Genomic DNA, 15,429 nt, shown 5'->3' with positions numbered 1-15,429 from the left:
GCACAGGCCACACGTGCTAGCGTGATCTAATTCATCATGACGTTGGTCCCACTATGTACATGCTCTCCGAGAAATAAAATCTGGTCCAATCAGTATATGGGCCCCAATATTGGAAACACGTGGATGGGTTAGAAAACTTCATCCAAGTTCTTTCAGAGCCATACATTTGTTTTGCAAACTGTGGTCACCTGACCAGAAGATCAATCTGATTGTTGGGCCAGGGCATCTGACCAGTAGATCAATCCATTTTCATAGATGGATTGGATCTCAGACCTACGCCATGCATATATTGGAAGCTGCTGGCTATTTTCAAAACTTCTATGCACGTGTGGTCCATTTGCCAAGTTGATTGGCATGAATTTTTTGGGCCAGGTCATTTAAACAGTGGGTTCCGCCAGATGAACGGTTCAGATATCCCAACCGTTCCAGGGCACGTAGAAATGGGCTATCCCAAACTTTTTCTAGAGAGTACGCGCTACGTAATTCTGGGCCCAAAAAAGAAGCAAATAACGTACTTCCCAAAACCTCCAAACACCAAGAACCTTTTGGCTTTTCCATCCCAAATCTACTGAGAAAGCCACCTGAGGGCCCGTTTAGATGAACCTTCAAAACAGATGTTTGTAAATGAAACACTCGTTCGGATTGAAACGGGAGGTTTCGCAGTCCGTTGGAAACTCACCGGAATTGTCGGTTTCAAGACCACATGAAGAAATAGGCGCCAAAAAGCTCACTCGCGTCGTTTGTTTTTTTTTTTTGTTTTTTTTACCGCGGAATTTGCATACAACGAGCCCTGAAGCTCTTTAGCTAGCACTTCACTCATACGCACGTGCGCAAAGGGGTTCAAGCTTGCTTTTTTCCTTCCACTCGAGGAAAACCATTCGGACATTATAGCACATATTCTCTCAAAAGCCCCTTAGGAGATAAGTGAGCCTCCAAACGGGCCCTAAGTGTGATTAGTGTTTGGATGCAAAATCGAATTGAATCATACAAACTCAACTAACAAAGGAAAAAAAAATATATTTGAAATAGCAGCACTCAAATTGCACTCTCACTCCTGCCGAGTCCAACTTGCAACTTGAAAGTAATGTAGCTGCAATGCGGAAAAAATGTCTCTTAACCGAATAACAAGAAAAACAACAGCAAATTTTGGTTATTTCCTCATTGAACTAAAATTATTGCACTTGAATTCTGTGCTGCATCCAAATGCACAGCCTAAATCTGCTCTACCAGAGCCAAACCACAGCAGCAACTCAATCATCTGTCACTGAGAGCTTTCTGACTTGACTTGAAACTCGGACGAGTCAACTTGGTGAGATTTCGAGCCAAGTCGATAAGAAACTTGCTCTTCAGTGTGACTCGGAGTTTGAGAACAACTTGTTGAGTGAACTTGCTGGCTCGGTCTACTCTGTTGGGATTTGTGCTGCGGAATCACACAGATGGATGTAGGATAGCAATCAGTTGACGCCAAGCAATCACAAGAGAACACAAAGATTTAACGTGGAAAAACCTTTCGGGAAAAAACCACGGCACAAAGCGACAAAGATCCACTATGAAAACATAAATTACAAAGAGAAAGGACTTACCCGATTCGAACAACCTCGAATCTCACCCTTGCTACACCCTTTGAAACCCTAGAAAATCTTTAGAATACTTTAGAAGTCCTTAACATACCCTAGAATAGCCCTAAGGACCCTATTTATAGTTTAAGAAACTCCTTTTTCGCACCGACTTTGGAATAGTCCGGAAACCGCCTCAAATTTATGTAGTACCGGCGCAGTCTGCGTAACCTTCGACTAGTCGAAGGGACCTTCGACTAGTCAAGCGAGTCCCTCGACCAGTCGAGGATCTCGGACTCCAAGATTGGAGACATCTGTTTAACAACATACTCGACACAACTCATGATGACTCAAGCCAAGTCAGTCGGCCATCCAACTTTTTTCAGAAAACTTGAAAAGCCGTGAGATTCAACCCCTCGCCCTTTAACAAGTGCATCACACTTGATGTTAAGTTATGATATTTTAATCTCTTTTACTATGTTAAATGTTTATTACCACCACTAAGTCACGGGAAGACTCAATTGAGCCTTCGAGTCAACCCGACTCGGCTGGCTATAAACATTGCTTTATAAAGGCTTCTAGATACGTAATCAGAGATCTTTGCTGCACTCAAGAACTAGGGTCTGTTTGGGTGTGAGGTGGAACACCAAAGCATTCCTGACGCACTGTTTATTGCAAGGAGATAAATATGCTGTGTTTGCTAACCCTAAATATTCTAATGTTGTAGTTTTGGAGGAGCTTACCTTGAATTCTAAAGTAAGGCACACTGCTGTTTGGGAATTAAATGCTATATTTGGAGAAGATAAATATGGAGTACTGTCTGACTCATCTGACTCAACTTGGACTTGGTCGGACCTAATCCGGTCAGAACTGAAAATAGATCCCGAGTTTTGATTCAACTCAGGACCGAATGGCACCACTTCCATTTAGGAAATGTGCAACATGGAGAGATTCAGGTCCCACAGTGCAGGGCATTCCTAATCCTTTGACTCATGTCCTACAAATAGACGATTAAAAACAGAACAGAAATACAGATACTGTCGACATTCAACTGAAAAATGTTCAGAAATGGGTGAAAGAACTAACACAGAAACATGAAATATACCATACCAGGATATATTTTTTTTTAAAAAAAAAACAGTTGTAATCCTGATCACAGCAAGAACTGGAACACAAGAGTTTCAACATGAGGTCATGGGTTCAAGCACCCATTGTGGTGTGAGTGCGCAGGCGTGTGCAAAAAAAAAAAGAAAAAAAGACGAAACCACCACAGAAAATTCGAAAGCAAAAGCAGCTTGATCAGATCCTATGTGGAAGTATTATTATGTTCTGTGCACTCAAAGAACAGCAGAATTGTTAAAAGCTCATCAGTATCAGTTCGAATCTACGTGCAAGGACATCGTGTGAAAGATCAATTGCAGTAAGGGTTTTAACCAAATGATGCAAGAACTGATAGATGATGGGAGCATGGACAAGACTGTAATGGATGAATGAGAACCCATAACCATCATGATCTCCCTTTCAGCGAAACCACCATCTTCCAATCTGCTTCAAACGTCCTCATCTTGTCACCAGCCCCAGGCTTCTCGAGAATTTCTTGATAGGGGCCTTTGCTACTGCTTGTGGGTCAGCAGCTGCTTTCTCAACTAGTCCTGTGTGGCATCACCTCCTCTCCCTTCTCCACACTATAGATCATCAACTGCAAAACATTGAGATCACAATGAAGAGCAAGGGTACATTTAATGTCCAGAGTCAGAGCCCTCAAGGCCAACAAGGAAATAAAAAGGAACATTTTAATCTTAATCACTAATTTTGGGAAGAAAAAAGGTGGAAAATGCTAGCCCACTTAATGTGGGTTCCATTTTCCACAACCCAAAACTCTAGGTATGCTTCCTCGAAACTACAGTTAGGTGACCCACTAAAACGCAACGGAAGAACCGTTACAAGTGAAATAAGGACCGGATCATAGAATTCCACAAAAGCAGGGTATTTTTACAGTACAGAAATCGATAGTATTCTAGTTGCATCTGTGACAGGTGGTTAAGCTGATTTAGAGGTGCAAGGCTCTCTATGTGAGTTCACAAGTAATATGGCGAACGTTTTTGGGCCTACCTTCCAATCCTTGTAATCAAACCTGAAGATGAAATGATGGTAAGAGACCTCCCCACTTGCAATGGCTGATGCAGTAGGAGCATTTCTTGGAACTGGGAGATGACATAACAAATATGCAATTTTTGTCAAAAGCAGGATCTGAAGGGAATTTTGGTATAGGAATAGCTACTACAAAAGGACTCAGTTATTCTAGAAATCTTACAGACAAGATGTGTCCCATGGTCATTGATAACTATTTCAGCTCGTCCGTCTTTGACAAGGAATGAAAGAGCAAAAATATTCTCTACTGTTTGTGAAAATGATACTCTGTTTAGAACAAGCTTGTCCAATTGGATGCACTTCTGCCTTTTCAGTATGTTGAACATTGTCAGCACATTCTGGTCGGTTTCTATTTTGTTATTGCAGGCAGTATCTTCCACCTACAGGTAGACTGAAAGTAAAAGAACTGCACTGATCTCTCTAGATAAGAATGAAATATTATATATTCAGAAAGGTCAAGTTTCCAGCATTAATATATGGGGCCATTTAGCTCCACACACACAGCTACATGTGTGAACCTGGCCCATACATACGACATCTGAGTTATGTAACAGGTATGCAGCACATGTTAGATCATATAGCCCAAGCTAAGGCCAGTCAACTATCAGGTAGGCCACACATGAATGGAAATTGGATAGTAAAAAAAACAAATGTGCCCCTCTCATTCATGCAGCCTACTGGACAGCTGACCATCCTTAATTTTTCACCACATGTTCTACAGTGTTTCCCACCTGATAGATGGCTCAGATGTAATACACACGTGCCAGGTTGGATGTCTAGCCACATGCAGAGGCGCGTGACCAACAAAACGTGCAAATAGTCTGCTGTCCGAATTAATATTTCAAAATTTCTGATGAGATAAATACTACACAACAAAATTAGCAGACATGATATGCAGCAATGTGAATCATTAATCAAAATGCGGCAGTTTGCTAGTCTAAAGACTGGTTCAACCTCAGTCATAGCAGGCATGTCGTAGTGAATGATTAATTGTAAGGGAAAATTTTACAAGACATAACACTGAAATTGTACACAATCACCTCTTCGGGATGATAGACATCTGCAGGCTTTGCACGTTTCCTTCGAGTAAAAGCCTTTCTTTGAGTTGGTTTTGTGTCCATTGGTCCAATCCTGAACAAAATTAGGAATGTGCCAGAATTCATAATCTTTTATAAAACAGATTAAACGTTGCTTAGATGAGAAGTTGAAGAAGGTTTACATAGTGCACATTCCCTGTGCTTTTATAAAGATATGAGATGCATTGAGGCCCATGCTCATCCAGGATAAATCTTTGCTGTTTGTGGGACCCCTTTTTTCTTCATACTGCTCTATGAGACACAAAATAAAATCTGATAGAAGAACACCCATGGGGTTCTGAGAGGATTTGAGAGATGAAAACAAGGAATTTGCAATGTCGAGAAGGGCCTCTGCATCAGCAACTTGCTCGCTAGGTTTCTGAACTGAAAAATTAAGGGAAAATATGAATAACACTCATAGGCACCATGGAACATGCCAGAGAAACCCTGGAGCATTAGATCACCTAGTTGATGCAGGCTCTCGACTTGGCTAATCAGGGAATTGAACTCACGAGTCTCTGATCTTGCTATTTCTCCTTCTAGTTTGATATTAAAAAAAAAAAAAAAACTCAACGGATGAATCAGTCAGTATGTATGATCCAGAAAAATGTTCTGGTAGCAAAACATTGCAAAAGGAGAAAAGTACCCATGATTGAATCCTTGAAAACAAGATAGTGTGATCTAAGACTAAGTGGGTCTTTTGTACTTTGGTGGCTACTTGCAGTTTTGCTACCATGCTCAAGCTCTTGTGGAGGAAGTATAGGATCCTTCGTAGTTGCTCTGTCCAGGTTTAGAGCCTCATTCTGGCTATCATTTTTCTCATCAACGATCTGGCCTGCCATGTTCTCCTGCAACATCTTACTTTGATGCCTGCAATGAGTAATTAGAAGAAAATTAAAGAACATAAAGAGTGGAGTCTGTCTCAATTTAACCTAGTAAAAAACTGAAAGCAATTATCAAGTATGTTAAACCAATCAGTGCACGCATTTCTCATCTCTCAAGCAAATATTGTGGGCTCGAAAATGGCCAGCATGCCCCTTGAGTTCATTATAAAATTTGTCTGTCTTATGGTGTAACACCCAACTTTTGTGAATAAAAACTCAAATTTCACCTGACTCGTGCCTTGGTGTTATTTTAAATCTTTGTTTGGGTAGACAATGGATGTAGTCAGACAGTTTTTCTTCCTGTATTAGAGCTTTTTGAAGAATGTATGGGATGGTGACTCAGAAACAGCCTGAACTTACAAGCACCAGTTATCCATCACCCTTGTCGATGGGCAAACATTCATCATCTTCTCAACATTTAGAAACATCATAGCATGATGTGAGCCAAATCTCTTAGAAGCCATAGATACATGAATAATATATGGATTCTAATGTACAAAACCCTCAAAAGGAGATCAAAATAGCAAGGTTATGACAAGATCAAGCCAAACAGTCTTTTTTAACTGATTTTCAACAGGTGCATTCATTTGAAGTCAACAATCTGGCCTTAAAATCAGCACTTAGCCCACTTCAATTTCAAAGTGCATAGACAATTGCATGCTAAAAAGGCATTCTATGTTGAACCTGCTGCTTCAATATTGCAGTCTTCATGTGGATGTGAAATGAATCACAGAGCATGTGCTCACTCTTAAACATGAAATTTATGAAAATTTCTAGATAGAGAAGATAAGAAGAAAGAACAAGAACAAGATACGAGTTGTACATGACAAAAAAAAAAACAGGCACATGAGAAACATGCGACTACTGTGCCAATAATCGATAAGAAGAAGAAGGTAAATAAATAAAATAAATAAAATAAAAATTGCAAAACAAAGAAGCTACTGTACAAACCAAGTTCTGAAACATATGCACAAGAAACATGGAAGCTAGTCCATGTGGAATCAATAGAAATAAAATCATAAATCAGTAAGGAAAAATATCAATCAAGTCATACAGCATGATACTTCCACGCAGAATCAAAAGAAAATCACGTACAAATCATATCAGATCCTTATCTTTCATTTCTAAATTTCTCAAATCCCACAAAGACAGTCATATCTCAATTTCTAGATAGTTCACGTGAAATTAACAGTGATGCAAATAAAAGAAGAAAAATCTTCATCAATCGATACAAAAATTCTCAAATTCTATTCTAATCGATCGAACCAAAAAAGATGTGAATTACCTCAAACAGATGTAAAGATTACCTGAACATTGAATTTCTAGGGTTCTTTTTGTTTCTGAAACTTGAATGTCTGCCTAATATTTTCGGAAATCATCTGAAATATGTTGAAAAGCTCAAACCAGAAAAGGAAAATGGCGATCTCAGTTATGGATGCATATAAACAAAATCGACAGCAATGTGATAAGAAGAAAACAGAGAAAGGAAGGAGACGGCACGAATTCATCAAGGAATCGAAGATCTTACCTCCTTTGAGATGCGATTGTCATGGAATCGAAGATCTCGCTGAGAGTTATTTCAAATGGCGAGATATTTCTCTGTGAAAGGCGTTTAAATAGTTGTTAGTAAAGGGCGCGAATCTTTCCTGTTTTCTTTGTACAACCGGAAGTATGGGAAGTTGTCGTACAACCAGATCATTACTGCTTATATTAGCCCTACTTGAGAAATCCGTGCCATCAAAGTAGTAGGAGCCACCATGAAGATCATCTGCATAAAAAACCTTTTCATTGATCTCATCAGGTGGGGCACACCATTGAAATTTGAAAGCAACGGACAACTATGGTATGGCCCACGTGATGGGGGGAATTTTCATGAAAGGAGATAGCAGCACTTGCGCGAAATACCTGGCTAGTGACGAGCTACGATCAGTTGTCGTTTCTATTAATCTCGGCGAGAGATCCTGAGTCGACTCGCGCGAATAGATATTGAGATGAGATTTGTTCACACATGCAAACTTGTAACACAAGCAAGGCATCGGGGCCATTCATCAGGTATAAGCCGTAACGTGAGCCACATTTGTAGGTTCTGAGTAGACTTTCTAACCGTCCATTTTTTCCTCGGAATTGTTGCCTACTTAACGAGTGGACCAACCTGATTTCAGGCCATGGAATGTTTAAGTTGGTATGTTCGTGATGTATGGCCAGGATATCTCACATGTTGGCCATGTTCACCTATGTGTTCCTGTATTCTGCTCTCCTTCGTTTAACAATCCTGACCACTGATTCGTGGGCATTTGCTCGTTAAAGGATGATTGCTGGATTATTATTATTATTTTTCACTCTTAACCGTCCAATAAATGTCCACCAAATCAAGTGACCTAATCGTTTGTTCACGAGGCATCTAAATTGGTGACCAGAATTTGTAAAGTTTATATGGAATTAATTGCATGCAACGTATGCAGTTTCTAAGTATATTTCAAGTGCCTGCGTATCAACTCTTCCAGAGTATCATAGTTTTCCTCTCACTACGCAGGTGCTGAAATTGGACCACTCGAATTTTAAGTGTATCGGCGGGCCCATCTCATTTTTTGGGCCCGAGGTGTTTATAATTTACACTACCTGATCAATGCTCCAGATATCTGACACGTGCGCCATCCAAGGATGAGAAGATTCGGTAACGTCGGGGGAACACCCGGTTCGGTCAGGCCGTGACCGTTTGGCCATCTGGATGCCTGTGTTGTATATCCACGCTTCCACCCGTTTTTACAGCTCATTTTAGGGCATGGGCCTAAAAAAAAAATGCAGGTTCAAATCTTGTGGGCCAGAAAAGTTTTCAGGTTGGATGGAAAATAAATATCACAGTGGGCCATAGGAAACTTTTAATTGTGGCCATTCAATCACCATTGTTTCCTATGATGTGGTCCACCTGAGATTTGGATCTGCTTCATTTTGGGGATTATGAAATAAATGATATGTCAAAACGGATGGACGGTGTGGATATACAACATATTGGAAAGGTTTACTCATTAGGTGGGCCACCCGTGTCTAATAAAAATAGACGGGGAATTAAACTGACGAACGGTATATGTGCAAAGTTAATCGTGGCTTAACTGAATCGTGCACCAACCTGATTTTAAGGTCGTGACATTCTAACAGTGATCCGCACGCGATAGCTGGATCAGATCTCACACGATGACAACACGTGGGCACGTGGTCCGACGATCGCATTCTCAATATCTACCGCCGCGAAGCGCTTTCTCAGATACAACGTTGTATGTTAACTTAACACACAACGTTTTATTTTTCTGCTTACGTGTCACTTCATCGGGACATCGTATCCATTAAAATCATAGAAAATACTATGAACATCATTGAAATTGAAATTTTAATAATCCAATCACCGGGTGGGCCACAAAATTCCATTGGATCAGATCATCGGCTGTGCAGTATTTCAACGGTGCAGCCGCCTGATGAATGGAAAGGAATGTTCTGATTTTTGTCCAAGGTGATCTTTTTTATGCTTCCAACTTTTTCACGTGTCAGATTTCGTGAAATTATGACACGTCAGCGTGTAACAAAACGATGTGTTTAGTTAAAATACAACATTGTGTATGATCATTTCTTAAAGAGAAATTTCCATTTGTAAATTTTATTTTTAAATGAGCAGTTTTTCTAAACATTTAATAGTTTACTTTTCATTTCTAAATTTGAGTTTTTTTTTTTCAGAAGAAAATATCATTGCTATCTCACAAATCTTCCTTCCTGAAATCGTCTTAAATCGTCTCATCTCTCTTTGTATTTCTTCTTAAAATTCTCCTCTTTGTATTTCTTTCTCAAATAATCTCCATTTTCTTCATGGAATCTCCAATTCATTTTCTTCACTAGTTTAAAATCCAATAAGCCAACTTTATAGATATAATAGGAGAAATTTTCCTTTGTAAACTCTAAAATCCTAAACTATGATTACTAGTACTTGGTCAATTTTCACACAATACTCCGACAATTTCCACTAGTAAATGATTTTGCACCATGCACTCAGTCATTTTCCAGTGCTTGGTCAATTTTTATCAACCAAATGGATACGGTCAATGGTGAACATTCACAATCAACCCTATAACATCCAAAGAATCACACTCGACCTTAGAAGAATTGAGCAGCAGGTCCACATTCAACTGTGAAAATGCATAGTTGACCTCGAAATGTCTAGTCACAATCGACAGTGAAAATCCATGTACTCAGTAAACATATGAGCTCAAAAAAGGCTAAATACTTGGTGGTGAATATTTACCGGAATTTATAACGGACAAAAACCGTCTCAACACAGGTAGATTTTTCAGCTTCTTGCTAACCTTCCAACATTCGAAAACCGTCGAAACATACGTAACTGATATTTCACTCGATGAATTTACGACGGTCAAAAACTATCTCAACATCATAAATTTACAACGGTCTAAAACCATCTCAAAAACTATACGTCAAAAAGCTTTCGGCTGCATCACGAATAGCCTAAATTGCTAAATACTTGAATATTTACCGGAATTTACAATTGTCAAAAACCGTCTCAACACAAGTAGATTTTTCAGGTTCTTGCTAACCTTCCAACTTTCGAAAACCGTCGAAACATTGTAACTGATATTTCGCTCAATGAATTTACGATGGTCAAAAACTATCTCAACATCGTAATTTACGACGGTCTAAAACCACCTCAAAAACTATACGTCAAAAAGCTTTAGGTTGCATAACGAATAAACTAAATTGATAAATTTATGACGGTCAAAAACAATCTCAATAGGCACGATGACTTTTAGATGGTCAAAAACCATCTCAAGAATTTTTCAATTACCGTCAAGCTGCGTAATTGGTATTTCTCGATGAAATTACGACGGTTGGCAACTAAGCCAACAACGTACATTTAGGACGGTCAAAAACCGTCTCAACATCTGTACGCCCAAGCTTTCAGCAATAAAGTGCCTTATTAAATTTAGGATGGTGCAAACTGTCTCAACACCTGCACACATTGACATTTCACATCTACCAAATTCACTTGCATGTTGAAATTAAGACGGTCATAAATCGTCTCAAAATAGGTAAAATGTCAAATAAAATCTACGGCGGTTGATAGCCGTCGAAAAATGCATAATTAATAATTTGATAACCATGACGGTGAAAAACCCTCAATATCTGAAATTTACAGCAGTCGAAAAACGTCATAACCTACGTAACTGATACTTCAATAAATGAAATTACGACAGTCGGCAATCAACTCAACATCATAAATTAGGACGGTCGGAAATTGTCTAAACAACTGTACAGTCTTTGGCAGCATATTTACTACCTGTCGATAAATTTTTGACGGTCGAAACCCGAATAAATGCACTGAGATGGTTTCTGACAGCTGTCATATCACCGAGTACATAAAAATTAACCCAGCACAGGTGAGAATACACCGATTTCAAGTCTTAAGACGGCTCTTGGCCGTCTTAAATTCACCAAGCAGGGTAAATTCACCTATTGGTTGAATTTACAACGGGGCAAAACCGTCTCTACACTAGTAGAATTTTCATCATTAACTCTACGACTATCTTAAACCGTCTCAAGATTAAAAGTGAGGTTTCAATCGTTGAATTTATGCCAGTTAAGAACCGTCTCAATCACTTGGTTATATTCCTGTTTGAACTCGGTAAAATTTACGACGGCCGGTAACCATCTCAATTTCTGCACATGCTGTATTTTCACTTTCGTTGTCAATTTCCATGCACTCGTGAATTTACGATGGCAAAGTACCGTCTTTAGATCTGCACGGTGCATTTTCACCTGCATTGGGTCAATTTTCATGTACTCGGTGAAATGACGACTGTCAGAAGCCATCTTAACACCTGTATTGTCAAATTTTCACTTGATCAATTTTTCAGGACTCGATTTTACGACAGTTGAAAACCATCCCAACACTTGTACATGGTGAATTTTCACTTGTGCAGTTGATTTTCAAGTACTCATGAATTTATGCCAGTTAAAAATTGTCTTAGCATCCGTACCTAGTGAATTTATGGCCATCGATAACTGTTCCAACACCTGTACTTTGTCAATTTTCACCTATACTAGGTGAATTTTCTCAACACTTTGTACTAGATCAATTTTCACATACTCGGTGAATATATGACAGTTGAAAATCGCCTCAACCTGTATCATGAATTTTCACCGTCAATTTTAACACAATGAACTTCTGACTGTCGAAAACTATCTCAACACTTGTTCTCGGTGAATTGACTTGTATTCAGTTAATTTTCACGGTGTAAATTTATGATGGTCATAAATCATCTAAAAACCTGTACTCAAAAGTGTATTTTCACCCGCTCAGGGTCAATTTTCAAGTACTTGGTTAATTTACGACGGTCGAAAACCGTCTCAACACCAAATTTTCACATGCTTGGTGACTTTACGACGGATAAAAACCGTCTCAACACCTAAGTGAATTTTCATGCTGTAAATTTACAACGGTCAGAAACCATCTCAACACCTACACTAGTAAATTTTCACCTATTTCACTTGGGGCCCGTTTGTTAAATCTGAAGTCTAAAGCCTAAATCTGAAATTTGAATCTAAAGTCTGAATCTGAAGTTGGAAAATTAAGTATTGAGTCTAGAACAACCTGTTAGTTAACTAATGTTTGAAATGCGTGAAATATGTTAATATAACACATTAGCTCGTCGTTATAGTAAACGGTCGTGATTGAATCCCTACCATTAAAAACTTCATGGATTCCACCAAAATTTTATTTGCCATCCAACCTATTAATAAGGTCAAAGGGACCTAAATGAAGAGACCACACGAATATCATCTTAATCCAAAGCTTTTATGGCCCACAAGAAATTTTTATTTGTCATTTACTACAATTTCGTGTACTATGGTCCATCTGAGATTTGGATTTGCTTCATTTTTTGGATCATGCCTAGGAATGAGCTTTCGATATGAATGGACAACATGGATGTAGTCGCAAACATTACAGTGGGCCCCACAATATGGAATCTCACTCACCTAAGTGGATCCGGAGTATCGACAATGTTAGTAGCCCTTAGCTATTGGATGGTGTTGTGTGGCCCACATCATAATGTATATGTTTTATCCATGCCGTCCATCCATTTTTCTATATCGTTTTAGGGAATGATCCCAAAAATGAGGAAGGTCCAAAAATCTCATGTGGAGTGGTGATTGAATGCCCACCATTAAAAGCTTCTTAGGGACCTCAAAAGTTTTGGATGAAGTTGATATTTGTGTTTTCCCTTCATCCAAGTTTGTGTGACCTAATGAACACATTGGATGGTAAATAAACATTACAGTGAGCCCTAAAAAGTTTTTAATGATGGGTGTTCAATCACCATTGTTTTCTTATGGTGTCGTCCACTTTAGATTTGGATGTCTTAAGTTTGGGCTCATGCTATAAAATGATTTGGAAAAATAGAAGGATAGCGTGGATAAAACACATACATCATGGTCAGCTATTAGACAGTGTCACTGGGCAATCCGCAAGGGAGCCAATGAGGTGACTTTATGCTGTGTTGACGTCAACAAGTTTAGTGGCCCCACCATGATGTATGTGTTATATGCAAACTGTGTCCATTTGGTGAGAACGGTTTAAGGCTTGAGCCCAAAAATGAGATAGATCCAAAGCTCCAGTGGACCACACCTCACAAAGCAATGGGGATTGAACATCTACCATCGAAACCTTCTTGGAGTCACAAAAGTTTTGGACCCATTTGATATTTGGTTTTTCCCTTCATCCAGGTCTGTATGACCTTACGAACAATTGGTTGGTTTTTCCCTTCATCCAGGTCTGTATGACCTTATGAACAATTTGGATGGAAAATAAACATCATGGTGGACCCTATGAATTTTCAATGGTGGGAATCATTTTCCCCATTACTTACTCAATGCCAACTGTTTACTCTTGTGTGGCCCACTTGACTGTTGGATACACCTAATTTTTGATTTCTCGTCCTAAATTGATCTCTCAAAACGGATGGACGGGGTGGATTTCTCAAAAACATCTCGGTGGGCCCCACCTAACATCCTTGCGTAGGAACTTCCTTTGGCAGGAAATCCGCGTCCACTTGTGGCACACCACATAATCCGCTTCCCACTGTAAATCCAGGCGGGATTCGGTCCTGCCCCGTGGGTAGCTAGAGACAGACAGTCCTGTTTAGGGCTATGTGGGGTCCACTGTGATGTATATGTTTTATCCATACTGTCCATCTGTTCTTCCATATCATTTTAGGGAATAATACCAAAAGTTAGGTGTAACGTCTCAGAAAAATCCGTACAAAGACTCGAGTACCACCTCAGGTAGAAATCACATAAGACCAAATCCTTTAGAAATTAGGCGAGGATTGACTAGTGTTAAACTAAAGTACTTGTGAAATTAGTATTAATCACTTTAAATATGATCTGTAAGACCCAAACCATGCAGTATCATTGACGCTACATTACCCTGAAATGTAGAATCTATCCTTAAACCCGGTTGCTCTTGGGAGCACACCGAAACTCCATATCGGACCTGGACCGCACGTTGAAAGTCTGATAACCGTAAAACTATACAATTATGACCGCATTACTGGACTTGACAACCCCCTCAGAAATCAAGTCTAAATTACGTCTAGAAATGCACAACTTGAGCCCGGAGCAAAGTGTGTGAGAAACGTGAATATCTTTAGAAATGAAATCCGAATTTAAGTAATCTGAGTCGTGTCGCTTGCGGGCCAAATATAAGGATTCAGACCGTCAGAATCTGACCCAAATATACCCTCAGATCAGGAAAAATGTCCCATACATGGCCATGTACTTGTAGTCCTGATCAAGTGACCATGACCGTTGAACTGAAACTGGTCCGCCACGGCTGATCTGTAAACCCAATCGGAACGAAAACTCAGCCTGACCTAGATCCAATGTCAAGGAGCTAAGTCCGACCGCATGTGAAAAATGGGCCACCAGAAGTGCTCCGATGGGCTGAAACAGACACCCTTTGGATATAACATAAGTATATCTTGGCCCTGAGGCCATTCCCATCAGTTCTGGGCCTATATAAGGGCCTTAAACTCTCTTTCTCATATTCCATACGAATTCTAAAACCCTAAGAAAGAGAGTAGAGGAAAAGGAAAGGAAAGAGAGAAAGTGGGAGAGTGAGTTGGAGATTCTTCCTGGGATTCGATCTCATTGCTCCTCGGGTTTAACTACCGCTTCTACATCGCTATTCCGGCGATTCCGACTCCATACTTAGGTAAGAAAACCTAACCCTAACCTGTGATAGGGTTTCAAACGTTGTAAGTGATGGAATAGCTAACCTATTTCATACTATAGGTTGCCAATCCACCGTTGACAAAGGCTAAGTGTCTAAAACGAATTTGTTACGCGTTTACCGGTGAAAGGTGTGGACTATAAATGTTTAGGTTATGGTTTTCAAGGCTTTCAATGTCAGTTAATGATTTATGAATAACTTGAATTGCTATCACATGCTTAGACACGTTGTTTCCGCACTTTACACATATATATGAAATATGTTGAATATAGTATATTCTTGTGTTTGTTGATATGATTGCATGAGTATGGAATTTGGATTCGCGCTTGCCATGATTATCCGTCGTGGATATATGGTTGTTGCATATGTGACAATTCCGTGGTGAAAGGTTTTGTCCTAAACACCTGTCATAACCAACATACATCATGTATGTTAAGGCACGTAGACTAAGTGTTTGTTGAAATGTCTGAATG

At 39.5% G+C, this 15,429-nt stretch overlaps 1 protein-coding gene across 6 annotated transcripts; it reads right to left on the bottom strand.

Annotated features, from left to right (window-relative positions):
* Positions 1 to 2,851: 2,851 nt before the first annotated feature.
* Positions 2,852 to 7,247, bottom strand: LOC131222392 (non-structural maintenance of chromosomes element 4 homolog A-like). 6 transcript variants are annotated; one of them, XM_058217437.1, is made up of 8 exons: positions 7,196 to 7,247; positions 6,975 to 7,046; positions 5,430 to 5,653; positions 5,248 to 5,322; positions 4,927 to 5,167; positions 4,748 to 4,838; positions 3,871 to 4,087; positions 2,852 to 3,760 (listed from the first exon to the last, which is right to left on the bottom strand). In XM_058217437.1, the coding sequence occupies exons 2-8, from the start codon at positions 6,980 to 6,982 to the stop codon at positions 3,597 to 3,599; spliced, it is 1,020 nt and encodes a 339-aa protein (XP_058073420.1). In that variant the 5' UTR covers positions 6,983 to 7,046; positions 7,196 to 7,247; the 3' UTR covers positions 2,852 to 3,596. The 6 variants fall into 6 exon arrangements, with proteins under 6 accessions (XP_058073420.1, XP_058073422.1, XP_058073421.1 ...); XM_058217439.1 differs by having other exon boundaries at positions 6,953 to 7,046; positions 7,196 to 7,245; XM_058217438.1 differs by lacking the exon at positions 7,196 to 7,247 and having other exon boundaries at positions 2,852 to 3,255; positions 3,669 to 3,760; positions 6,975 to 7,167.
* Between the last annotated feature and the right edge of the window lie 8,182 nt (positions 7,248 to 15,429).

This window comes from Magnolia sinica, chromosome 13 (genome assembly GCF_029962835.1).
Source record: "Magnolia sinica isolate HGM2019 chromosome 13, MsV1, whole genome shotgun sequence".
Classification (NCBI taxonomy): Eukaryota; Viridiplantae; Streptophyta; class Magnoliopsida; order Magnoliales; family Magnoliaceae; genus Magnolia; species Magnolia sinica.
This window is presented reverse-complemented; position numbering and strand designations above follow the sequence as displayed.

Coding starts and splice junctions, on each gene's coding strand:
- LOC131222392 (XM_058217437.1), bottom strand. Junction 5,323..5,429: donor TTTCAAGGATTCAATCATGG/GTACTTTTCTCC, acceptor ATATCAAACTAG/AAGGAGAAATAGCAAGATCA. Junction 3,761..3,870: donor CCATGGGACACATCTTGTCT/GTAAGATTTCTA, acceptor GTCATCTCCCAG/TTCCAAGAAATGCTCCTACT.